This window comes from Crotalus tigris, unplaced genomic scaffold (assembly GCF_016545835.1).
Source record: "Crotalus tigris isolate CLP2741 ecotype Arizona unplaced genomic scaffold, ASM1654583v1 scf7180000017667.1391209, whole genome shotgun sequence".
NCBI lineage: Eukaryota > Metazoa > Chordata > Lepidosauria > Squamata > Viperidae > Crotalus > Crotalus tigris.
In genome coordinates, this window is record NW_024096553.1 from 75,280 (window position 1) to 103,207 (window position 27,928).

At 40.3% G+C, this 27,928-nt stretch overlaps 1 protein-coding gene across 2 annotated transcripts; it reads left to right on the top strand.

The window, feature by feature from the left end:
- The first annotated feature begins 335 nt into the window (after positions 1-335).
- Positions 336-27,059, top strand: LOC120305318 (dimethylaniline monooxygenase [N-oxide-forming] 3-like). Of its 2 annotated transcripts, XM_039336987.1 has the most exons (9): positions 336-490; positions 1,853-1,990; positions 8,229-8,417; positions 12,519-12,681; positions 13,951-14,093; positions 19,903-20,102; positions 23,704-24,062; positions 24,537-24,609; positions 26,611-27,059. In XM_039336987.1, the coding sequence occupies exons 2-9, from the start codon at positions 1,859-1,861 to the stop codon at positions 26,954-26,956; spliced, it is 1,605 nt and encodes a 534-aa protein (XP_039192921.1). In that variant the 5' UTR covers positions 336-490; positions 1,853-1,858; the 3' UTR covers positions 26,957-27,059. The 2 variants fall into 2 exon arrangements, with proteins under 2 accessions (XP_039192921.1, XP_039192922.1); XM_039336988.1 differs by lacking the exons at positions 336-490; positions 1,853-1,990 and adding an exon at positions 6,120-6,210.
- Positions 27,060-27,928: the final 869 nt, after the last annotated feature.

The following is a 27,928-nucleotide window of genomic DNA, read 5'->3' on the forward strand; positions in this document are numbered from 1 at the left end:
TATCACATAGTGATCACAACCCATAACTCCTGTATGAGTTTCAGTCATTGCCAGCTGAATATCAGTAAATCAGATCTAAACTGATTTAACCACTTTTCATTTGATGACATTTAACTGTCCTAGCCTTATTAGTATCCATTTCCTAATGAACCTGACCAGCCTATGGCTCATTCCTAACTCTATTTAGAAGCAAGTTAACAGTCAACCATCCACAACAGACACCTGAGGAGTAAAGTAGTTCCCATTCTTCTTTAAAGAGCTGTTCATTTTCCTTTTGTATAGTGCATTGCACTTTCCCTAAGAGCTGCCAACATTTAGGAACCACAGTCAGCTCACAAGTTATGTAATCTTGGTCTAAAGGAACTCCTCCTCTCTTTCAGAATCAACCTCCAAAACCAGCAGGGAAACTTATTTGGCTTTTCTTGCCGGAGGTCACTTGTGTGCTGCAAAGAAGCTGACAGAACAAGGAGAAGAGCAACAGCTGAAAGAAGTAAGGTGATGGGGGGGGGGGTATGTCATATGTGGAGGAGTGGCAAAAAGAAGAGGAACAGGTCAAGAGCTGGAAGGGGAAAGGATGAAAAACTATACCAATATTTCTGTCTCTGATTCTTGTTCTGTATTCCTTAGAACAGCATACCTGAAATTGGAAAATATAGGAAGGGATGTCCATGCCAGTTCTAGGCTTTGGGACAATGCCAAAATATTTTTGAGAAAGATTCTTCTTTACAAAGGCATTTTCCACCTGAAAAATCCAGGTGTAGCTATCTGGATTATGAGGCTCCTAAAAAGTTATTGATCCTTAAAAATGTTTGCCAAGAACTTAGAGGCTAAGGTAAATTTCTCACATGGGGTAATCTGGCATCACTGTGGAGAAATAAAGGGACAATAGTGGGTATCTAGTTATAATCAGTGTCCAATTGCTGTGATTTTGTTGCATCATTTTCATTTTTTAATAGCAATAGCACTTAGACTTATTTATTGCTTCATAGTGCTTTACAACCCTAAGTGATTTACAGAGCATATTGCCCCCAACAATCTGGGTCCTCGATTTAGGGACCTTGGAAGGATGAGTCAACCTTGAGCTGGTCAGAATTGAATTCCTGGCAGTGAACAATGATGAGGGTGGAGGTTCATTCTCCAAGCTTGTGGGTAACATCTTCAGAGGAGTTTAGGGGGTGTCAGTGCTCTTCTGTTTATAAGGGCTTCAGGTGTGGGTGTGTCAAGTCAGGGTCTGTGATGGGTCTTGTGATGGGCCAGGTATCAGTCATCAGTGAGGGGCTTGTGATTGTGAGGTGAACTGGTGGGTGAAGAGCATTCTGTGGGTTGGTTGAGGATCAGTGCTGTCTCTGGCCTTGCAGTTGGTTTGGATTCATAGGGTTCATAGACTGGTTGTAGCTCAATGTGTCTGTTAAAGGAATTGTTTGTGGAGTGCCGAGCTTCAATGAATTCATGAGCATGGCATGGCCAATAATTTTAGTATTGCTCCAATCAAACTGGTGTTATTTGGTGTTGGTGTAGGTAGAGATTAAGGATTTGGGATTGTGGCATTTGACTGCCAGCCAGTGTTTGTGGATCCTGGTTTTTAATTGACATAATGTTTGTCCCACATAGAATTGGTTGCAATCATTACAGTTGATTTTGTAGATTACATTGTTTCGTTCATCCTTCTGTATCTTGACTTTGGTTCTGGATAATTTCTGGCAGAGTGTAGCTGTGGGTTTGTGAGTTATTGCTATTCCTAGACATTGGAGAATTCTGCCTGTCATTTCTGCAGTACTGTATTCTAACCACTGTGCCACCATGGTTCTTAATGCAAGAATAAGCATGGTTTGAACAATTCTTTTCCCACTAGGAAACCATGGTAAGCCGTGTAGCAATTATCGGAGCAGGAGTGAGTGGCCTTACATCCATCAAATGCTGCCTGGATGAGGGACTGGAACCAACATGCTTTGAGATGAGTGAGAGCATTGGCGGATTGTGGCACTTCACGGTGAGATCTAAATATCCCACTTGTGTGACAAATGTACTGGGCTTGAATCTTACTTGGGTATGCTGGAGCTCTTCTTATACCTTGAGAGTCCCATGTCTGTTTCTTTGGTTAACAAAATATTTGATACTTTTTTTAGATCTTATCTCAAAATATCTTGGATTTAGAGGGATATTAGAGATGTTGTTTATAGTGGGTGGTGAAACACTTATAAAAACAAGATTATTGTGAAATTGTATAAACAAACATGTTATATGCATTGTTTAGCAAACATGAGTTTCTAATTCATTTCATTGAATGTATGCTACCAAAATCAAAGTGGGATACAAAACCTTGGCGGGAATATGAAAGACGTTTATTAGTGGTCTTTGCCTTCTCACATATTATGAAACCCCTCTTTAATTTGTTGGAGTATTATTCAGTTCGTGGAATATTTTAAATAGGTAGAACCAGTGCTTTTTTTGTAAAAAAAAAAAAAAAGGTGCCATAACTCACACACGTCACACAACCCGCCTTGCCTATCCTACAAGGTTCCATCCAAAAAAGATGCCAGAACTCCATTCTGGGCATTCTATGACAAAAAAAGCCCTGAGTAGAACAGTGTTTCTCAACCATAGCAACTTGAAGATGTATAGACTTCAGTTCCCAGAGTTTACCAGCCTTGCTAGCTAGGGAATTCTGGGATCTGACATCTTAACATCTTCAGGTTGCCAAGGCTGGGAAACTGAGGTAGAGTATAGATGTCATTCATATGGCTGTATCTCTTTATTCTTTATATGGAGCAGGTCTCAGATCATGCAGAGCTATAGTAGAATTCAAGAAAAAAAATGGTCACAGTTCCTCTTCACACTAACAGCTTGAATGAATGGAAGTTGGGACTAGATAGGAGGAGTTCAGTGTAAGTTATACCTGTTAAGCCTCCCACAGATTTATGTCTGAACAGGAGTTCATTATTTGGAGAATCCAAATAAATTGAAAACCCAGGAAATCTGAGCAGCTTGGAGGGGGCTCAATTAGATTTATTTAACCAATCAAGTATCTGCTAAATCATTTCATAATATCCCCAATAGGTCCATTGTTTCCAAGGGCAGCTCCTACAAGCTCCAATTAATCTTCATTGCTAAAAACAGGCACTTTATAGGCTTATCCAGTGCAATTATAGAGACTTTAGAGCAGTGCTTTTCAACCTTTTCACAAGATATCACTTTTAGGATATGGCAATATTCGAGTACCATCAGTCGCCTAGCAAGGTGTCAAAAACTTTATCACTTTTTTCCCTTTTTTTTTTTTTTGTTATCAAGTATAGGTAGTCCTGGACTTACAAGAGTTCGCTTAGTGACTGTTAGAAGAGTTACAATGGCACTGAAAAAAGTGCCTTATTACCATTTTTCACACTTATGACCGTTGCAGCATGACCCCAGGGTCACATGATTTACATTCAGATGCTTGGCAACTGATTCATATTTATGATGGTAACAATGTTTCAGGGTCATGTGATCCCCTTTTCAACCTTCTGACAAGCAAATCAATTGGGAAATCAGATTCACTTAACAACTGTGTTACTAATTTAACAACTGCAGTAATTCACTTAACAAATGTGACAAGAAAAATCATAAAATGGGACAAAACTCATTTAACAAATTTCTCACTTAACAACATAAATTTTTGGCTCAATTGTGGTAGTAGATTGAGGACTATCTGTACCCCCACTTACCATACTTTTATTGGGAAACCTGTGCCTGTTTCTCTGATATTAACTTTTGCATTGTTCTATCCCCTTCTCTCCCTTTGCTTGTCTCAAAGAAGCCTCTCCTCTACTCCGTCTCTCTTTCTCTGTCCCCTTCTCTTTCCCCATTGTCTTTTTTCTCTCTCCCTTTCCCACCAAAACCTACTTTTATATCCTCTCCTCTCTCCTCCCCTCCTCCTTTTCTCTTTAGTGCAGCTCCAGCTGACTCCTCTTCCCCAGGCTGCGTGCTGCTCCCAGAAGTGCCAATCAGTTGGAGCTGTGCACCAATTCTTGGTGCTCTCCTGAGCCCCGGCAACACCTCAGATCCAGCTGACTCTCCCACAGGCCTATGCGGTGCTGCCACCTCTTCAGTTCATCCCCTCACTACACTTTTTTTACACTTTTTTTTACAGTGCTTTTCAACCCGTTGTACGCATGCCGTACCACCTGCCAGGTGCTGAAGTACCATTAGTGGTATGCATACAATGGGTTGAAATGTACTGCCCTAGAGGATGTCTGTGAAACATGTATAGCTTTGCTATGAACTCTGTTCCAGGAGGCACCATCTCTCATTTCCACACATGTCCCAGTCCTGATCCTTGCAAAAGTGAGATATTAACAGAGGAATTAGATAACCTTGCTGGTACAGAAGAGCACTCAAAAGCATTGACTTATGCTTGACTTGGTCAGTCCTGGAGTCTGAAACATAGAAGGGGTGAGGGAGATCAATGCCTAAAAATTCATGGTCAAATATGAGGTAGTGGCAATACCCCCTCCTCGAATGCGTAAGATATCACAATTAGAGATGTGAGGGTAACATTAGAAATGCTGCCTTCTACCCTCCCTCCTTCCCTCCCTGTTTACCAAATGGACTCTTTTAATTTTTAATAAACTTAATTGCATATTGCAGTGAAAGCACATTGGGCTGGCTCCAATTACCCTTCATCAGATTTCTCTGTAGGCTAGATTAAGAAGTCACAGGCAGTGGCCAACAGCTTCCATATTTCATCAGGAAAGGTGTAGGAAATCCCCAGGAGTCAAGCCTAACTCAAAAATATTATATTTTAATCTCTTTGAACAGTTTCCATTTCCAATTTGCAAAAGCTTTAGAGTAATTAAAACATTACAGCTAATTTTTAAAGATCCATATAAAAACAAGAATTAGGCATCTGAATGCTCATGTTTCACTTTGCTTCTACTTACTTTTTTTGGTTGTATATTTAATACTGCAAATGTGCGGGTATGGATTCCCAGGCTGGAAGATTAAAGTAAGTTATAAATACTCCAGATAAATATTTTTCAAGAAACTATTATTATTACAAGTATTAGTTTGCAACTGCTGTTATATATACTTACATTATATGTATGTTTGCAAAAGATAATGCAATAGTTAATGCAGAAAATAGCAGAAGAAAATTTACTATATTGCAAGGCCAGGATAGCTCATAACATGAAAAGTCTTTCTTCAAGTTAATAAGTGTTATTTGATAGGACTTTGACATCTGTCTTCTTTTTGCTGCCTGGGAATAAGCTGTGGGGGTTTTTTTTGTCTTGGTTGTGCAATCTTTCATAGCCATCTGCAGAATATTAATCCAAATGCAAACATGTTAAGTAACATTAAATGTTGCTTGACTGAGTACTGGTCAACTTAATCTTTTGGCTTGCTTTGAAACTGGCAAGGTCTTTCTGAAGGCTGTAGGCTTTTCTGCACTTCAGCCTTAAACTGCTGGACTCCTAAGAATAAACCAGCTGGAAATGAAGGTTTAAGAAGTTCATGTCCAGATTTCAGCTGATTCCTCCTTTGAGCTGATGTTCTGTCTGGATTGCATTTTCCATAGCTTCTGATTGTAGAATTCCCTATTTTTTACATCTCCTGGAGCAGAAAAAGAAAAAGAGAGAGAAAAACACAAGTGTTATTGTTTTTCCTGCCACTCAGGCTACAAGGGGAAAGTGGCAGAAATCTTGTCAATCTGACTCAGGATTTAAAACATAAAGAGAAAAGATCCATCTGCTTGATTTGGTTCTGGAAAATCTTACATATTTGTTTCTATTAAAATCTATTGCAGGTGTTTTATTTTTCCCCTTAAGATCCCTACTTCTTGTTCTCAAGTCTGTGGTATGCATAAAAAATAGGCACAGCTTCAGTTATGGCTACCATTTGCCTCCCCCCCCCCCATACTCTGATCTTTTTATTGTTTTACCTGTATGCCTGTAAAATAAATATTCATGGAGGTAGTGGGTGACCAGCATTCCTTCCATTAGAACACAATAACTGCCAGGATTGGAAGTTTTTTTCCTATTGTGAAATGAAATGCAGCAGGGGACTTGAATTCTACCACTTGAGGCAGCACAACTCAGAAAACTCTTTCATTAGTGCAGAAAAAGATGAGTGGAGATTGCCTTCTCAGTGGCCAAGGGATGGCTAGAGCACAATGTTGTACATTCCTGCCCTCAAGAAATGGCTGAAGGCTAGCACTGGGGCAAGTGGATCAATCAGGTAAGTTCCCATAAATTAGAACAGATCCAAAACTGAAAAATGGTATAGTGGTTAAGGCACCAGGCTACAAAATCAAAAGACTATGAATTGTAGTCCTGCCGGTGGCACAAAGGCATTCATTTTCTTTCAACTTTAGGAAGAAAGTATTGGTGGAAGAATTTTTTTTCTTGAATGCCACTCCCCCCCCACCAAATATTCTTCAGATTCTTCAGGACATAGTCACCCACCCAATGCTCAGAAATAGATATATTTCTCTTTAGAAATAAACTGTGCTCTAAATTTTGAATTTTGACATTCCAAGGTTGGCTCACATGTCACTGATTGCTGATCCCTCTTCTGACATTTGAAAATGTTTTTGATAGAATTGCAAGCATAATCCCCTTTCCTATTAAGAACAATTTGTACCCTTGAGAACTTGCCTGAGGCAAGTGTAGCTAAGTATTTCCCAGCCTCACAGAGTCTTCTTAAACAAAGGAAGATTAGTAGATAAAACAGAATCTGTAAGAAGAAACTGCCACTTTTCTTTCTTCTTTCTTGACAAAAAAAAAATCTTATGAAACCCACAAATGGCTTTCTTCCAACAAATTCAATTACTTGCTCTTCTTTCATGGGATGAAAAATACCCTGCATCTCCTAGGGTCTTCTCTTAGTAAGACATTAGACCAATGTTTCTCAATTGTAGCAACTTTAAGATGAATGGACTTCAATTCCCAGAATTCTCAGCTAGCCATGTACTTCTGGGAGTTGAAGTCCTCTCATCTTAAAGTTGCTAAGGTGGAGAAACACTGCACTAGGCTGTTGTGGTAGGGCAATGGAGCCAGCACTGATGGCAATCACAAGGCTGAGATAGTAATTACTGTTGCAGGAGCCAATCTGGGTCCATCACCAGGACCAGAAGTTTAGTCTTCCAAGCTTTTAGACTCGTGCTGGAGTCCATCCTCAGGGAACTTTTCTCTCACCAGAATGTGCACTTTGGGCTATTCTATGCATAAGTGGACGCCTCAGATGCTGTGAAGGATTCCAAAAGTCGAACTGTTTGAAGTACTATCCGCCTATATCTCTCATGAATGAAAGCAAATATACGTGTCCCAGGATAATGTTGCAGGATCCAATCTGGGTAACCGCTGTGTTGCATATACAATATCCCTATGCATATTGGATGCATCTTCCCAATCCAACTGAGATTTTACTTTCCCTCTATATTTGGCTACTGTTTACATACATACCATGTTTAAGCTGCAACAATGAAAGACTGCTCCCCTTGGGGCTTTCTATGCTAATTATCTACAGTACTTTTTACAATGGCTCTAGAAAATTCTGTCCTTTTTGACAGAGATAGATATCTTGTTTTATGAGTATTGCTTGCTTTATGAATATTGTATTTTATTTGTGCCAATCAGCTATTTTGATTGCTTCTGGCACACCTTTTATTTGGGCATCCCTATGGCTGATCTAAGAACTTGCCATATTGTTACAAGCAAATAACATTGGGATAGCAAGCCTAGATTTTATGGATAAGTTCAAAATGATCCATCACTTCTCTCAATGGAAAATACCATTCTTAGTTTTGTGTTTCGGGATTTGAGGCATTGAAGCACAACACATAGTAAAACCAAACTTCTTTTATTGCTCCTTAACTCCACTCCAATCAATCTGCAAACAGGCACGCAGGCCTTTTATAGTTTTCCAACCCCCAGGCAGTCCAGCCAATGGGAATCCTTCTTTCTTTGCAACTTGCGCATGCGCAGAAGTCCGGCACCGGCCAGTCTTATCCCAGGCAGCTTTTAGGTTGCCCGGGACCATTTGCAACATTTCTGGGCCTGCTGAGTTTCCTCATCAGGCCCAGGACACAACACTTAGTTTATCTCCTGCCCCTTTTTGTTTATTTTACAAACAGAGCTGAGAAAAATCTAGCGCCTCAAATTTCAACTTAACTGAAAATATTTCCATTTCCTGCAGCTCTGTTTCTTTGTAGAAATTTCAAATATCATTCATCTTCGTTTCCCCTTTTCTGCCAGGAGTCATCAGAGGAAGGCAGAGCCAGCATTTACAGATCTGTGTTTACCAACTCATGCAAAGAAATGATGTGCTATATGGACTTTCCTTTCCCAGAGAATTTTCCTAACTATATGCACAACTCCAAACTTCAGGAATATATTGAACTATATGCCAAGCATTTTGATCTTCTTAAATACATACAGTTTAAGGTAAGTGATCATAAGTTGATTGAGAAGGGATTTTTTAACAATTGCCTTTTGTTGCTTGTTCATTTTTAGTTTGTGGACCCCCAAAATACTGATCTGTCCTGCTTTTATGGCTCCTTTTATTATTTATTTATTCATCAAATTTATATGGCCAAGAAGTGATTCTGGACAGTACAGAGCAAAAACAGTGTAAAACAGTCATATTAAAAAGTTACAAAAAACAAAACCATGCACACAAAAGATTTGATCAGCAATGAAGAATCTCAAGATCTCATCAGTTCCCTGGGACAAAGCTAAGTCTTGAGAGACTTCTGGATGGGAAATTGATGGAAACAGTGAAAAATAATGAGAGGATAACAAATGAGGGGGGGGAGCATTCTAGGGTTCTCATAAAATTCTGTGGGTAAGGCAGGACGATATGATTAGAGAAGCAAAGAAAAATGGCTGCTGATGCCTCAGTTCTTGTTTGAACCAGCATAACAATAATATTTTGCATTTCTTCTGCCTATATCCCTGGCATTCCCTTTTCTTTGGTTTGGTGAAAATTTATAATTTCTGAGATTCTCTCAGTTGAATCTGTAATAAATAAATTTAATTAATAACTGGCACTAATTTAATCTTTTGCATAACTGCTGAACTCCTGATTTGAACATTATTCTAATTTTCACAAGAGAAGGTCTGAAATAGAATCTATTTTTTTCTCTGAGTATAAATGTTGAATTCAAGCTGAGGATGAATTATGGAGGAGACATCTGTGTTCCTAATATAGTTTGTTTAAACTGGGTCCATTTTAGGGGCTGTTCATATATTGTGCTACATAAATCATGATGTTTAAATTGTAATACATTAAGTCAAAGCCACAAAATTTTCACTAATATGGCTTCATGCAGATGCTAGACACTATTTCAATACAGCTTTGCCTCCATTTTGTTTTAAAGAACAGGCCTGAAATATCATCCCTAAGATCTCACAATATCTTATTGTTCTCAACAGGTATCTTATAAGGGTTAGCAATCTTACAAGAATTTTGCCATTTAAAATAAAATTTAAGCATAATCTGGAAATACTTATACATGATCTGAAGCATCATGGGCACTTTGGCATTACTGAGTGCTGCATTGTCAATGATTGACTTAGCATACTGCACAGATTAAGACATAGATATTACAGGTTGCAGTCCTAAATGCATTTATTAGGGACTGATTGATTGAGCCCCATCAAGTCACTTTCAACTCTTAGCAATCACACAAATAGATATTAGGAATAAGTTTTATCACACAAGATTTTTTTTTCTAAGTAAATTTGTATAGGATTGGATTACATGGTTGTTTTGTCAATTTTTAATTTCACTGAGAAGAATTATAGGTATATATTTACAAGTATATATAATATACTTGTAGTGGAGACGTGATTTTGATTTAAGGGTATAGTTACTTCTCCCTTGTCATGGTCGGATCACTTCCTGTTGAGGTTAGATTTCTCGGTCCTGCTCCTCCACCACAGGGAAGCGGAACCGATTAGGTGGTTCCGCCCCAGGTGTTTAATGGACCCGGAGGGGTTCCGAATAGCGCTTGGGGGTTTTCCTGATTCCCTCCTCCACGAACCAGCTGAGTCCTTGGTTGCTGCTTGGAATCAGGCGGCATCAGGGGCATTAGACCAGATCACGCCTTTGCGACCTCTCTGTGATTGTGGATCCCAGAGGACCCTTGGTTTACCGAGGAGCTACAGGAGATGAAGCATCAGAAGAGATGTCTAGAGCGACGCTGGAGGGCTAGTAACTCCGAATCTGACCGGACATTTTCAAGAGCCTATATTAGGACTTATTTAGTGGCGATACGAGCTGCAAAATGTTCGCATTTTTCCACACTTATTGCGTCTGCAGAATCTCGCCCCGCCGCCCTGTTTAGGGTGACCCGTTCCCTACTTAACGTTCGGGAAGCCGGGGAGCCCTTACAGGGTAGGGCGGAAGAATTTGTGCAGTTTCTATTAGACAAAATCGCTCGGATTCGGACAAACCTAGACTCCGATTCGGCAGGGCCTTCTGAGATGACCGGGGCAGGTCTTAGCCCATTTTTATGGGATGAATTTGAGTCTGTGACTGCTGAGGATGTTGACAGAGCGGTGGGAGCAATGAGCGCCTCCACTTGTTTATTGGACCCGTGTCCTTCCTGGTTGGTCTCGGCCGCCAAGGAGGTGACACGAGGCTGGCTCCAGGTGTTGATCAATGCTTCGTTGAGGGAGGGGTCTTTCCCACAACCCTTGAAGGAAGCGGTTGTGAGGCCCCTTCTCAAGAAGCCTACCCTGGACCCGGCTGCTTTAAATAACTTCCGCCCAGTATCCAATCTCCCCTTTTTGGGGAAGGTTGTAGAGAGAGTGGTGGCGCTCCAGCTCCGACGGTCTCTGGATGAAGCGGATTACCTAGACCCTTTTCAATCTGGCTTCAGGCCCGGCTTCAGCACAGAAACCGCTTTGGTCGCGCTGATGGATGATCTCTGGCGGGCCCGAGACAAGGGTTATTCCTCTGTCTTGGTGCTACTTGACCTCTCAGCGGCTTTTGATACCATCGATCATGGTATCCTTTTGCGACGACTTGGGGGAGTGGGAGTGGGAGTCACCATTTTACGGTGGTTCTCCTCCTACCTCTCTGGCCGGTCGCAATCGGTACTGGTGGGGGGGCAGAGGACAACCCCGAGGCCCCTTGAATGCGGGGTGCCACAGGGGTCGGTCCTCTCCCCCCTCCTATTTAACATTTACATGAAGCCGCTGGGTGAGATCATCAGACAGCACGGGGTGAGGTTTCATCAGTATGCTGATGATACCCAGCTATATATCTCTTCCCCGAGCTCTCTCAGTGAAGCGGCTGATGTGATGGGCCGTTGCCTTGAAGCTGTGAGGGTCTGGATGGGGCTTAACAGACTCAGGCTCAATCCTGACAAGACTGAGTGGCTTTGGATGTTGCCTCCCAAGGATCATGTTAACTATCCAGTGTTGACTCTAGCAGGGGAAAATATACCCCCTTCGGAGCAGGTTCACAACTTGGGTGTCCTCCTTGATCCACAGCTGAAATTGGAACATCATTTGACGGCTGTGGCTGGGAGGACTTTTGCACAAGTTCGTCTGTTGCACCAGTTGCTACCATACCTGGACCGGGAGGCTCTCCTTACAGTCACTCATGCCCTTGTCACCTCACGTCTGGACTACTGCAACGCGCTCTACATGGGGCTATCCTTGAAAAGTATTCGGAGACTACAGTTGGTCCAGAATGCAGCCGCGCGAGTGATAGTGGGTGCTCCTCGGTACACCCACGTTACACCTATCCTCCGTGAGCTGCACTGGTTGCCTATTGGTCTCCGGGTCCAATTCAAGGTGTTGGTTATTACCTTTAAAGCTCTATATGGCTCAGGGCCAGGCTATTTGCAAGACCGCCTACTACCTCATAGTTCCCTTCGTCCGGTTAGATCCCACAGGCTGGGCCTCCTTCAGGTCCCGTCGGCCAAGCAGTGCCATTCGGCGGGGCCACGGGGGAGGGCTTTCTCTGTGATGGCACCCACGTCTTGGAACCAGCTCCTCCCAGACATTAGGACCGCTCCCACCCTGTTGGTTTTCTGCAAGCTGCTTAAGACCTGGCTTTTCCGGCAGGCCTGGGGTTCATAAAATCCGACCCCTGGATGAATGTTATTATATTGTCTGTTTTGTTAAATTATATTGTGTTTTTATTGTTAACCACCCGGAGTCCTGCGGGAGTGGGGCGGTCTATAAATTTTAATAAATAAATAAATAAATAAATAAAATAAATCTATGTGCATATATCTCATATATAAGGATGCATCCATTCATACCAATTAGATGTCATATGTAGTCATTTATATATAATTGCTTTAGATCTTGAACCACACCATTTGGGCCAGGAACTTAAGGCAGCTATGTTGTTGGTGTGGTTTTATGACTGGGATTTAATGTATGATTTATTTGGATATTGTGGGTTATTGTAATGTTGTTTAGAAACAAACTTTGTCTATATGCAGCTCAGATCCACAGTTGTGAGATGAGCAACCGTATAAATTATTTAAATAAATAAATATGTCCTTGAATGTTTCTTCAAAGACACATGTGACCAATATTAAGAAGCACCCAGATTTTCCTGTCTCTGGCCAATGGGATGTCATGACACAGAAGGATGGCAAGCTGGAATCAACTACTTTTGATGCTGTCATGGTTTGCTCAGGACATCATGTGTATCCAAGCATCCCAGTTGATAGCTTTCCTGGTAAGTGACAAATATATTAAATAGATATGGAAAAACAGCAACAACACATGCCTACTTAGTATTTATTAAAAACAATGGAAGTCACTATCTGACTGGAGGGAGCAGCCCTGCCCCTTTTAATATTGTACATATTCACATTCAATGGTATATGTAAAATATTTGCTGGGCAAGCATCTATATTGTGATAAACATGCCTGTTTTTGACTGAATCAGACAGCTTAGAAGGGGCGTCACTTACATTTTTCATAATGACTAAACAGAACCAACCTTTGATAAACCACAAACAATAAAACATACTTTGTGAATTGTTTCTATGAGGGATGCAAGACACTCTCATACTTTTTCTTCATGCAGCTAAAGTGCATTGTATTTTCTTCCTTGTAGATATTTCAAAGCAAAATTGAGCCTATAATAAAATGCATGACTGCATTAATATATCAGCTTTACCTTTAAAAATAGTTGCTAGTAATGGGGAACTGGATTGGAATCACAGCAGATGAGAAGGAATTTTAAAACCATTTTCTCTTATGCCATTATCCTACTTAAAATCCTTCCCTCCAAAGCTATACAGAAAATCCCATTGGCTAGCAATAAGCTTCATTTTTAAGGGCAACGGGCATTCTGTAAGGTCTCGCCTCAGCTATTCCCTCAAGAAAGTAGAACTCTTGAAGCAGGCAGCATTTGAAAAGAATCTTTTATTGAGAGAAAGTGACTGCAGAGAAAATAGGCAGGATCTAAAGTTCCCACATGAAAGCATTAGATTAAACCCCATTGTTCAAAACCCCTCCCAGCTGCCCAGTCCATAGAGAGCCAATCCAGAGGTGTGAAGGTGCTGTGGGAACTCCGAGCTGAGAAGGTGGTAACAAGTTGTTTCCAGCCACCGCAACCTTGGTTCTCTGGAGATGAGACAAAGCAGATGGCCCCAGGCTCATCCCTCCTCTCCCTCCCCCAGTTACTCCCCAGTTCCCAGGAAGATCAAAGCAAAAGAGGAACAAAGCAAAATGGATACATCATAGAAAAGCCCCGAGCTTCCCCCCTCCCTCCAGAATGGCAGTGTCCTGATGGGGACCAGATCAATTACTCTAGGAAACAGTAATAGTAGAAGCTGAGATGATAAGAACAGTATCAGTGGGAAAACTAAAGACGTACCTCTATGTCAGACCTCCATGTTCTTTCAGTCTATGCATCAGTGGTTTTAATAATGTTTTCATGTGCTAGAAGTTTTCAATGGTTACAGTCGTAATTTGATTTCAAACTTTTTCCACACAGGGTTAGAGAAATTTCAGGGTACCTTCTTCCACAGCCGGGAATACAAAGGCCCTGAAAAGTTCAGGGGGAAGAAAGTTCTGGTAATTGGCCTGGGCAACTCTGGGAGCGACATTGCTGTTGAGCTCAGTCACACAGCCTCTCAGGTATTGCCTCTACCCTGATAGTCCTCAGTTCTAGTTCTAGTTGTTCTAGTTCTCAGAGTAACCCATCCAAAGATGTGCCATTTCTTAGTCGGTCTATTTGAAAAAAAATCTTAAAACATGCTATGTTTACACTGATTTCCACATAGCATAATGAAATAAATTAGGATTATAATGAGAGAAATTAGGGATTATACAGGGGGATCCAGGTGAATTATAAGCAGAAGAATCCAAATTCAATTTTTAATACATCCACCTAGAAGAATTCTCCATCTGTTCAATATGGACACTTTGCTCTAAAGTCTTGGAAGACCTTTGCCAATCTGTCATAGTGACCTAAAATGACATTGTGTTAAACCAAAGCTTAACTGGAAATATATAGCCAATATTAAGTTACAGTTGATGGTTACAATAACAGAGACTGAGTGTAAGGACCCGCTTCAAAACCTCATCCCAAGAAATCAGGACTCTTGGAACATTTTCATTCCAAAAGAAACTTTTATTAGGACTTTTATGCTACCCCCTTTAAAAAAAGAAAGATCCCCCTGTAGAAATATAAAACAAAGAGAAAACAGAAATAAGGATTAGTCTGGTTTATCTGGATATGAGGCATGAAACTTAAGTAATTTAGGGGCTCTAACATGACGTTTCTGAACCCATTCATTCTGTTTCCATTCTACCAGGTATTGGGTAGAACCACAATGTTTCCTAGAATCTAGAATCTCCTTGATTTCAAAATGATGTTCGCCTTCTACCATGATTGGAGGAGGGGCAAGAACTGCAGCCAGTCTCAAGGGCTGCAGTTCACATTTTAACAGATTGCAGTGAAAAATAGGGTGAACTTGTTTGAGCATCTTAGGGAGTTCCAATTCTACTGTAACCGGATTGATTATTCTTTTAATGGGAAAAGGACCCATAAATTTTGTCCTAGCTTTTTTGAGGGCTGCAGGGATTTTAGATATTTTGTTGACAGATATAATTTTTTCCCTACGTGAAATGGTTTGGGTTCAACTCATTTTTTGTCTGCTTGGAATTTATAAGCCTCCCTTGCTTCATTCAAAGCCTTCCTTACAACCGGCCAGGTGTTTTGTAATTGTGCGATCCATTCCTTCAGGGAAGGGATGGTCGGTTTGCTAGAGGGTAATTCAGGCATTGGGTTGAAACTTTGTCCTGTGGCAACCTGGAAAGGAGTGTAGCCTATGCTGGAATGCACTGCATTGTTATAAGCAACTTCTGCGAATGGGAGCAGATCAGTCCAATTATCTTGCTGGTAATTAATGAAGCATCTTAAGTACTGTTCCAGTACTGAGTTCGAACATTCAGTCCCACCATTCATTTGCAGATGATGACTAGATGACAGTCCCTGAGTGGTCCCCAAAAGTCCCAAGAATGCTCTCCAAAACTGATGTGAATTGCACTCCCCTATCTGATATAATTTGTTGTGGAGCCCCATGAAGCCGATAAATATGCTGAACAAACAACTTCGCTAGTGTCTTTGCAGTAGCGATTTTTGGGAATGGAATAAAATGTACTTGCTTAGAAAACAAATCCATTACAACCCAAATAACTGTGTTCCCCCCACTCTGTGGTAACTCCATAATAAAGTCCATAACAATTTCTTTCCAAGGCACTGTTGGGATCGCTACTGTTTGCAATAAGCCTGGGGGCCTCCCTTGTCTCCTCTTAGCTGCAGCACATATTGGGCAACTAGCCTCATAGTTTCAATGTCCTTTTTTATTGATGGCCACCAAAACTGTCGTTTCACTAGGTGTAGGGTTTTCACAAACCCAAAGTGTCCAGCTGATTTTGAGTCATGGCAGAGCTGCATGAAAGTCAGTCTCTGGCTTTTCGAAATGTACAGTTTCCCTCCCACCCATGGTAGTCCATCAGTCATTATGCATAGGATCTTGTGGCTTAGGAACCATTCATCGGTTTCTAGCACTTTTTTGAATTCAATCCCTGTTGGCTCACTAGCGGCTTCTGGATTTTGGCTTGTGCTCAGGTGGTAACTTGTGCCACCAGCTGTTTTGAAGGCATAAGTGGGTCTGTTATTTCTGCCTTATTATTGTTATATTGTGGCAATCTGGATAGTGTATCTACAAGGAAGTTCTTTTCTCCCGGCAAATGTTTTAAGGTGAAATTAAACTGGTGGAAATGTTGAGACCACCTTGCTTATTTAGAAGTCAGTTTTCTAGGCATTTTTAGGGCTTCAAGGTTCTTGTGGTCAGTCCATACCTGGAAGGGGATTTTGTTCCCTTCCAGGAAATGCCACTAGGTTAGGAGGGCCCATCTCCCAAACTGCCCACCTTTGCTCCGTCTCCCTGAGTTTGTATGCACAGGGCTGCAACTTCCCTTCATTGTTCTCCTGCAATAACAGTGCCCCCACGGCTACATCACTAGCATCAGCTTGGATTATGGATGGTTTATCAATATCAGGGTGTCTTAAGATTGGTTCTATGGAAAATAATATTTTAAGTCTTTCAAATGCGGTTTGACACTCTACCATCCATTTTAAAGGTTGGCTGGGCTTCAGTTTCCCCTCCCCTTTTGTCTTTAATAAGTTAATAATTGGCAATGCAATTTGTGCAAAGGAAAGAATGAATTGGTGGTAAAAATTAGCAAATCCAAGGAAACTTTGCAATTGTTTCCTGGTACTGGGTGGGGCCCACTCTAGAACAGCCCAGACCTTCTCAGGATACATCTCTATACTGCTTGGCAAGATGCGATACCCTAGGTAGTCAATTTTTTCTTTATGAAACTCATATTTAGATAATTTGGCATACAAGTGGGCTGCCTGCAGCTTTTTCAGTACTGCTCTGACTAGTTTTATGTGCTCCTCTTTTGTTTAAATATTAGGATATCATTCAGGTAAACAAGCACCCCTTTATATAGGTGCTCCTGGAGCACATTGTTTATTAATTGCATGAACACCGCAGGGGATCCTTGGAGTCCAAAAGGCAGAACTTTGAATTGAAAACACTCTAAGGGTAGTTGAACGTTATTTTCCATTCATCCCCTTCCTTAATCCTAATTCTGTAATACGCCTCTCTTAGGTCCAATTTCGAAAATATTTTTCCTTTCAATAAGGAGGGAGAGGGGATTTATTCACTTTCATTCATTATTTATTTTTCTATGAACTTTTGTAATTCCTCTAGCTCCCGTGGGGTCGTGGATACATTTTTGGCTGAGGTAATTTTGCCCCCAGGAGTATTTCAACAGCGCAGTCCGTGGGATGGGGGGCCAATTTGTCAGATCTCTCTTCGCTGAAGTCTTCAGTTAAATACCGATATTCCACTGATATGCTTTCCAACTATTTCTCCCCCACTGTCCCTGCACTGTCAGGAGGCCCCCCATCTTTTTCATCTGAGTTGGGCTTTAGCCTCCACTTCCCCTTTTGGGAATGTCAGCTCTCCTGTCCTCCAGTCCACCCTTGGGTTCCATTTGGTTAACCACGCCATACACAATATGAGTGGGCATTCCATTCCAGGGGTTACCCCAAACGTTAGAGTCTCTACGTGGTTCCCTATAGTGAGTTGGATGGGTAATGTGGCAAGACTGGCTGGTGTCACCCTTGCAATGGATCCATCTAATTGACCAAATGAAATCAGTTTCTTCAACCTCCTCACCAGAATCCCTAAATTCCCCACCAGGTTTGGGCTTATGAGGCAGCAAGTGCAGCCGGAGTCTATTAGGGCTCTAAGTGCAACTTTCTCTGGTGTCACTGGGCTAAACCTGTGGTTCTGGTGAGGGGCACGGTGGGTCCACTTATCAGGGGTTCATCTTCTGAGTTGTTCTCTGAGGAATTGGAGGGTCCTCCTTGCTGGATTGGAGTTCCTCCTGTCAAGCCCGGCGGGGCTGGGAACTCAACAACCTCCACTCTCTTCATAACAGTTTCCTTCTGTTTCAATGGAGTTTTCATGGGCTTCCCCCCAGCGGCTCGGTCAGGTTTCAAGATGGGGGTTTTTGAGTGACACTCGGTGCGGTGGCCATCCTTCCTGCATTTGAAGCATCCCATTGACCTCAAGGTGGTAGGGGCTGGTTTTGCTGGTTTTTGGAGGGCTTCTGCTTGTGACTTTTCCCAGGATCTCCCCCTGTGTCGCTGCCTTCTGGCACGACAATTTCTGCTTCCTTGGCTAGGATGTACCAATCCTGGAGCCGGTCAGGATCTTCCTGAGGGATGCAAGCATAATATAAGTCATCATTTAGGCCATCGTTGAAATGACCCACTAGTATATCCTCCAGCCAGTTTAGTTTACTGGCTAGGGCTTGGAATTCCTGTGTGTATTCATACGGGTCACCACCCTTGTCTGACAGTTTTTATGCGCTCCTGTGCTTTCCGGTCGGCCAAGGGGTCTTCGAAACATCGCCGGAGAGCTGCCAAGAAAAACTCCAACCGATGCAGCTCTCTGCTATACCTCACCCCCAGTGGAGGGAACTTCCTGATGGTTCGATGTCCTCTCCATCTCCTGGGTCGGTGTCCGTCACTGTCCACTGGTGCAGCCCGGCCAGGGGTGGCTGCAGTGGCTGTGGCGACAGTTGCATATTCTGTGGTGCCGACAGAAGTTCCTGAGATTGTTGCCTCAACCCCATCTTCATCTGTCCCCTCAGCTGAACCTGGGTTGGCAGTTCCCCCGCAAGGATTGGTGTTCTCTTCCTTCAAGAATCGAAAGCAACTCTCAGTATGTCAATAGCTTGTTCTAGGAACTGGTTGGAGTGGGGTGGCCTGTCATCCTCATCTTCACTGAACTGAAGCAACCTCTTCATCTCAACTTTCCAACCTGGCTGGTGACTGATGCGTTTGAGGGTCATCTTCCTGGCTTCTTCTCCCAGTATTCCTTCTTGCCAATGCCCATCAACCACCTTGGTCTGTCTCGGCGTTCAGCGACCACTACCTCATCCGAGGAGCTCGAGGACTGAGAGCTGTATTTGCTGGGGCCTGCCTGGTGGGAAAACGTCCCCCCCAGGGCAGGTTCTTCCCTCTCTGTGCCAATTTCAGACATTGTTTGTGCAGTGCCCCAGTAAGGGTCTTCCCTCTGGGCTGACTGTTACTACAGATCCTGCCTAATGTAAGGACCCGCTTCAAAACCTCATCCCAAGAAAGCAGGACTCTTGGAACACTTTCATTCATTCCAAAAGGAACAGTTATTAGGAGAAGCTGACTGCAGGCATAGAAGGCAGGATCTGAGGGTTTCCCACTCAGATCAAAAGGTTAAAGGAGCATCAAGCAAACCCCACCTCAATAGTTCATACAGTTAGTTCAAATAAGCCAATCTCTAGGTGTTAAGTCCGCTGTGGGAACAGAGCTGATAACAGAGTCCGTTCCCATGCCTGTGAAGACATTGTTGGGTCTTCGCACCTTTCTCTTCCACAGCAAGAGATAAGCCAAATGGCCAGAGGCACATTCCTTTCTCACCCCAGGTTGACATCAAGGGGAAACAGTTCAAAGAGCAAACAGATAGAAAAGGAAGAGAGGATACATTGTAGCTAAGCAAAGGAGAAACAATGCATTCCATATGGCCTCCCCCTCCCTCTCAGGAGAATGACAGAACCCACAGAAAGAAGCTGGAAAGGGACAGAACCAAACACCCGCCCAACAAGGAAATGGGTTCTGACACTGAGTTCACATAATATATTAATGAAGCTTAATTGTTCTACAAACAGAAAATGTTTGTACAATCTGGATTCTCACAGTGTTAGAAGCCTTCAAACTCGATTAAAAATACATTGTATAATAGAAGGGAGTTGAGATGGTGGCATGCATGGCCCAGAACATGGATTTCATATTTTGGTATCTTCTCCTTGTTTTTTAAAGGTTTGCATGAGCTCTAGAAGTGGATCCTGGATAATGAGTCGTGTCTGGGACAAAGGCTATCCTTGGGATATGCTGGTCGTAACTCGCTTTGAAACATTCCTCAAAAATGCCCTCCCAACAGCCATTTCTGACTGGCTGTATGTGAGGAAAATGAACAGATGGTTTAAACATGAGAACTATGGCCTGATACCTGTGAATAGGTAATGTATAAACAAAAAAGCTTATAATGAGATTAAATGTATGACTAGAGTAACAGTGTTGACTATATTTAATTTAATTCTAATGTTGATACAAATACAACTGAATCAAATTCAATTTTCTTCTATCCTCTAGTTCTGGTAGTGTAAACTTGGCCACTTAAAAGTCATCTACAGCTTTTGGCTCAGAAAAGTTGTATGCTCTTGATACAGAAGTTTCTCCCTTTTATATTACCCATAAAATCAGAAAAGTTCCACCCACATATGGCACCATTTTATTCAATGCTAATAATAGCACACTATCATTTCTACAAGATTATTAATGTGTTCATATTTTCTACATGATATCTAGAGGTATAGAAGGATCCTCCTTTTTAATAGCATTGAAGTAAATTAATTTTAATTTGAATTATATGAAGTAACAAATATAACAGAATCTTAGATAATTCTAATGATGTTAGGATTAATGTAAATAAAGATGTATCTTTATAGATTGAATTTGTAAAGCTGAACAAGTTATGTTTCATTCCTTAAAGCAGAATAAACATTTGCCAAACCAAAGAAACTAGACAAGAAAAAAGTCAAGTACTTACATTGTGTGCAACAGTACTTTCATATTCTGGGGGCGGGGGGGGGTACTTAAAAAGTCAATCCTGTTATCCTGCTGAAAAGAAATCAACTTTTTAACTAAATCTATTTCTAGATAAAATGACTATAACAACAAAAATTGACTTTTCCAAGAAAGATACCATAAATTGCAAGAAGAGATGTATAAATAAATCAGTCTATCTGAATTGCTAAATAGTTTAAATATTCTTCTGAAGTGTTTGATTTGCGCTAGACACACAGTTCACTTTATACAAACACTGAGATTAGAAGAAAATGGTCAAAGTTCAGTAAAACTATTATTTTCTCATCCATACCAGCTCAAAGCCAAAATCCAATCCAGAAGATGTTACATAAATGTTTATGTCCCAATAAGTTAACATAATTTCATTCCTTAACTTTTTCTTTAGGGGTTGGTCTTGAAAGCTTCAGGACTCTTAGCAAAGACTTGAATAATTTTAAACATTTTATCTGGGGAGTGGAAGTCTGTTCAGTGTAATAATACCTACTGCTTTACAGCTTTGCATTATGACTGTTTTGTGGCAGTGATGAACTGTGATATAGGGCTGATTAAAAGAACTTGGAACAAAAGTTTTGGAGTCTTCCCAGACAAACCCTAATTAACATTATATATTGATTCCTATGAAACAAGATGAGGGGGTAGAATGAAGAGATAGTGTGTATTAGAGAAAAGGATCAAATTATTTGGGAAGAGAATAGTACCACTATGCAGGTCAATCTAGTTAGGATGATCAGTTGATCTAATCTACCAACATTACCTAAATGGGTGGAGTAGTATATTAGAAAACCTCACTGAGCTGATTTCTCGATAGCACGGGGTGTCAAACTCATGACTCTTTTTGCATTGCCAGCAATGGGGTGAGCACAGCTTCGGTATGATGAAAGTCTTGTCCAGATTGTGTCACTTGGCACATGCTTAGTCCACACTGCAGGCTACTACAGCACCCCAGTATTCAGCCTACTACAGCCCTGGACAGTATTCCTGCTGTTGGCTTTTCCATCTATCCATTCCAAATAGTTAGCTAATCACTCTCTTTCCTGTGTGTGAGATAGATAGATGATAGATAGATAGATAGATAGATAGATAGATAGATAGATAGATAGATAGATAGATAGATAATTTTTCTAACTATCTAGTTTTCTCTCTGCCTTTTTTTTTTAAAGTGAACTCCAGGGATTAGCAGAAATACATATAGCTATGAAGATTCCTGTAAGGGTGGGCTTCCTAACTTTTTGCCAACATATTTCCTTTTCATGTAAACGTAATGTACATACCTCCCTTAAAGGTCCAAACATCAAAATGAATACAAATGAACAATGAAAATAATACAATTAAACTTTGGGAAAGGTAGGTTTATAGTAATAATGCACAACTAAAAGGTTTTTCACACCTCCCCTGGACCATGTCTGCACTTCCTCAAGAGAGGTACAGCTTATAATTTGGGAAACCCTCCTCTAACAAAAACTGTCAAAAATGCTGTAGAATATGGATGTCCAACCTTTTGCCTTGCCTAGACCACATATAAAATATATAATGTAGTTAAAGTATATAAATCACACAATAATGTTAAAAGTTTATGATCATGTGGGGTCGCATTATTAGCTGTCCAGGGCTGCATGTGGCCCATCGTCTGCAGGTTGGACATGCCTACTATAGATCCTGAGCAGGAAGTGGGACTAATATTTCCCAAGGTCCATTCTGATAACTAAGAAGAAAAAATGTTTCATGCAAGGTGGCTGAACCAGAAGATAGAAAGTGGCTGCAAATATGGATCTGATCAATCTGAAGAGCAAATGTGGTACTTTAGGGGAGAAGTCAGAGCTATGGGGGAATTCCCTGGATTAGACCCACAACCCAGATATTCCTCATCACTGTTTTAAGATATGACATATTCTTTGATGTTTTTATTCATATTACAAATTGTTTATGCTTAAGTGGCTTCAATGGCAAGTCAAACATGCAGCTTTTCAGGGCCAAAGGCCAAACTTGGGCTTTCAACGGTATGATAGGGTCACATCCCAAAAGTGATGAGACCAAGACTGGAATTGAAATTGAAATTAAATTAAATTCAGTTACAAATATATGTCAGTTCCTTCCCTCTGTCACATTAAAATTGTAATTTGGTAGCAATCCTTGGAGGCACCCTGGAACTATATTTACAAAAGATCTCAAAGCCAGTGGTTTTGCACTTGGGTCCAGGTAACACTTATCATCATTCATGAATGTCTTTTTACTAAACATATGCACAGTTTTAAAAGTAACAACTGGCTAAGAAAATCAACATGGACAATTTCTCTTGAAGGTAAACTGAAATTCCTGGTAGAAGCTTTCTTTTTCTTTCAAATCTGCTCTGCTGAATAAACAATGAACCGTGTGTGTTTGAATGTGTGTCAAACAGTAGAATAATGCAATGTAAATAATTTAAACATAAAAAAAGAAAACTGTGGAAGAAAAAAATGCCTGAGAATTTATATCATAAATCCATAGTTCATAAAACAAGCAAATGCATTAGATCAAATTGTTCAAAAAGAGACAAATTATAATGTTGATAAAGAGATGTACCAGCATTCTGTTGTTGCAGATCAGATAGAAAGGATGAACACTTTCCAAGAAGCAGAAAAAAATGAAGAATGATCTCCCTACAATTCTTTTTCTGTAGGAGAGAGATTGGCAGAGTCAGGGTGAGGAATTAAATGAACCATTAGTTTAGAATCCTTACATAGCCACAAAATAATGAAGTTCAACCTCCCTTGAAAGCCATTGACCCTTATCTAGTTCTCTCCAGGTGCAGAATGTTAAGTCTAAAAGATTCCTGTGCAATGCGCATAGCCTTTAGCAATAAATCAGTAATTTAGAACCTTCACATATGGACCTTGTTATTATATATTATTATGTTATATAATTATGCCGTATGTCCCATTTAAAAAAGTGATATCTGCCAATTTAAAAATCCTCCTCTCCTCTCTTTCTGCCTAGGACTCTGCGAAAGGAGCCTGTCTTCAATGATGACCTCCCAAGCCGCATTATCTGTGGCACAGTTATGGTGAAACCCAATGTGAAGCAATTTACAGAAACCTCTGCAATATTTCAAGATGGGACTGTGCTGGAAGGCCTTGATTATGTCATCTTTGCTACAGGCTACACCTTTGCCTACCCTTTCATGGATGATGAATCCATTATAAAGAGTAGAAATAATGAAGTCACCCTATACAAAAGTATCCTCCCCCCTCTGCTGGAGAAACCAACCATGGCAGTCATTGGCTTAGTCCAATCTCTTGGATCAGCTATCCCAACTGCTGAGCTTCAGGCTCGCTGGGCTACAAGAGTGTTTAAGGGTTAGTGATAAAGCTGTACATCAGGAAGTCCATATTTCACATCTTACTTGACACTTTCATTTCTTCAAATCAATAAAATTACAGTCCTAATCTTACAAGAATCATAGAGAGCTGGCTTATATTCAGAGTAAAACTTAACATCTGATATGAATGATCCATAACCAGAATCTAAATTTCTGCTTTGGTAATAGCAGTTACCTTGTCACATTAGGGTCAAAATATTCTGAATGATCATCCATGTTTAATATTTTATTCAGGTACTATTCTTTTTTGAAACTTCTTTTTGATAATCCTTTACCTATATCCATCTTCTCAAATCATATTGAAAATCCAGTTTGTATATTCTGTAGTCACTTCACTTAAAATAATGCAGAATGTATGAATAAAGAGATGGGTAGAAGGAAATGCTTATCATATCTGTGAAAAAAAATGACTATCATAAGAAATGACAGCCAATTCTTTCTTCTTCTACAGGATTATGTAAGCTGCCTTCAAAGACCACTATGATGGATGACATAGATGAAAAAATGGGGAAGAAGCTTAAATGGTATGTATTAATTGCAGAAACTGTATGGCCTTTTAAATCTCTACCCATATAAGAAATTTTCATACCATCAAGTCCTAAAAATACTTTGGCGACAAACCACTACTATCTTTGTATTCATTCTATTTTATTTTATTCAAACGAAAGTTGAATAAAAAAGATAAAAAACAAAAGAAAACTCAAAACAATCAAGACATTTTTTAAAAAGTGCATCAAAAAGAAAAAAAATGCAATATACACGTTATCCCCTCTAATTGAATACTGATTAGTACATTACTACAATATTGGTTCCCACCCTTGCAAAACAGCCCCCCCAATTTTAAACTAGTAAATCTATTTGCAAATTATTGACCTGTGTTCTATATACTATATTAATGACAAAATAGTTAACAGGAAAAAGAATAATAATAAAAAAGACAAGATTCAGTTTTCAAAATTCTGTTAACAAACTGTTATTGTAAACCACTCGTGGAAAGTTTGTCATGGCATCTTACCTATCCCAAATCATCCCAAAAGTTAAAAGTCATTTGTCCTGGATCAAATATCCACATTTGTTTCTTAATGCCATTTTTTATCAATTGTTGTCTAATTAAATATAATAGATTCAGTCTCCACAGTGTGTCTATCTTCCCAATAAAATCCAAATAGAAGTGGTTTCCACTTAGGTGTAATAAATCCATTCTCCAATCTCCTTCAGTCTTCATAGGAAAAAAGATATTCAGGCTTGGATTTCAAAGAGATTCATGGGATCAACTCAGTTAGTTCTCTAGCTGTGGAGAAATCTCTTGTTCTGCATCTTTCAGATCAGAGTCCTTTTGTGAATCTTTATCCAAAACTACATGCCTCTGCATATTTTCCATGACTATTATCATCTCATCAAACTTTTTTTTAAAAAAACTTTCAACCAGAAGCTGCATACTGTCCAACAGCCTTTCTTGGATTTCAGCCACTGCTTGTCTGTAATCTGATACTTTGTGACTTTGTGTAATTTGATCAAGAAACAAAGAATACTAAAACAGAAGGAAACAAGAAAGATATTATCTGGATATTTCAATCCAGGGTTAAAAGAAAATTTAAAAGAGATAAATTTCAAATATTTTGTGAATTCAAAAAGTACAAAAATCCTGTGGTGAGAGTCCAGTATTAACGTAAATCAAATGAAAGCATTTCACCATCCAGAAATGGACCATGCTCCCTTATGGAGAGAATAAAGGTTATTCAAAACAACATAAATTAACGGGAAAGAAAAAAACCCAGAATCCAGCAAGGGTTTAAATAAATCAGCAATCAACTGCTGGTTTGGGTTTTAAGAGCCCTCCCAAAAAGTAAAACAATAAATTCAAAAAGTGAAAGTTAGAAAACCAGGTGTAATTAAGAAAATGAAACTGCTGACAAAGAAGATGGATTTGCCCAGTGACTTTCCCGCTTCCAGAAGGTACTGGAATTTTCAAAAGTCCCTGTCTCAAATGGGTCCATAGCCAATCATAAGTTGTCTTGGGTCATTTTTGAGAGGTCCCATTCAAATCCAAGGAGCAACACTGCCAGAGAGCCAGCTGTGGCAGCAAAAACAGCAGATTGTCAGTAAGAGAGAAAAAGCCTCTTGGCATTCAGCAGCCATTTTGGGGAGGAATCCACTATCTTTTGTCATAATACTCTTAAAGCTGAGAAGGAACAAAAAACAAAATCTCTGCTTTTTGTAAAAACTGTAGAGCATTTTTCTAAGATATTTTATTTAAAGGCATAAGCTTTCATGATCCACACCTTACTTCATCAGAATACAGAATAAAAGAGTTGAAAGGGACCCTGGAAGTCTTTTAGTCCAACTCCCTACTCAAGCAGGAGACCCTATACCATATTATACCATAATATTCTTTCCTCACATATATTTGACCCAAGGCTTCCTAACAGAAACCAAAATTAAATAAAGAAGAGTGAGGCTTTCCTTAGTTTTTCCTTGTTCCTCTTAGAAATGCTTTTACCAAACTTTTTCTTTTTTCTTTTAAGGTTTGGCCAGAGTGACACCCTGCAAACAGATTACATTCTCTATATGGATGAAATTTCCTCCAATATAGGTGTCAAGCCCAACATCCCACTTCTCTTTTTGACAGATCCCTGGCTGGCACTGAAAGTCTTCTTTGGCCCTTGTAGTCCATATCAATTTCGCCTCACTGGGCCAGGGAAGTGGGATGGAGCAAGAGATGCCATCTTAACCCAGTGGGACCGAACATTGAAGATCACAAGGACACGAACTGTACCTAACTCTCAGAAGTGTTTCTCTTTCTCTGTTTTGCTCAAAATCCTTGTAATTCCATTTCTCCTTGCTGCTATTTTAATGATGTTGAACGAGTAATTTCAGTGTCAAACTAAACAATGTCATGGGATTCTAAACTATGTTTTATTGGAAAGCAAAATAATCTCAGTTTTTATAATAAACATTTCAAAAGAGTGCTGAATACCTGCATATATGAAGTCCATGTAAAATTTGACAAAATTTTAGAGATCATCAGCCAAGCACTGCATGTGCAGATTCCTGTGCAGAAGCCAGATGTCTGGCCTCTCCTAGAGCCCAAGCTGAAAATGCATGGAGAACTGTGGCCAGTGACCCAAAGGGTTCTATGTGGCAGCACTTCAGATACTTGAAGGTAGTTGCAATCCCTCTGCAATCTTCTTCAGTCTAAACTTATCTGGTGCCTCCATCCACCCCTTTATCAGCTTGGTGGTTCTGCAGTGATATTAGCATTGCTTTTCTTTAAAAGTATTCCAGTAATGCTGCTGGGACTGGTCTGAGTTCTTTTCTTACTCATTATGGAGGCATCAGGTTAAGCCAGAAGTGGTATGGTCTGTGGCAAGCCAGGAGAATATTTCAAAATCTGCTAATGTATCACTATCTTGGCTCTTTCGAGTATTCTGCAATTACAAGAGTTTCATTATTCTATCAGGAAAGAAGAAAACATGTTTTGTACTATTCCACTTTAATAGTATTCTGAAATATAAATTTATCTTTAGTTGCAGCAACTCAACTTTCCCCCATTTCAGTATCCAGAAAATAATGAAAGATGTTGAGTCTAGGTTTTCTTACTTTTCAGTGTTAATCACTATCACAATCTTGTAAGGGACAAAACTCTATTTTTAACCTTCTCCCTGAATTGGTAGAAATGAATAAAAAGGAAGCAGACAGCCAGGCTCCCAATTAAAAAAAACAATTATTTGTAAAGACAAAAGGAGCATGCATTTTTTCAGCTCAGAGGTAAGGACAAAGGAAAGTAGAAGTGGTTTTCCAAAGGTGGCCAAAGACCTGAGGTTTTTGCACAAATTATCCATT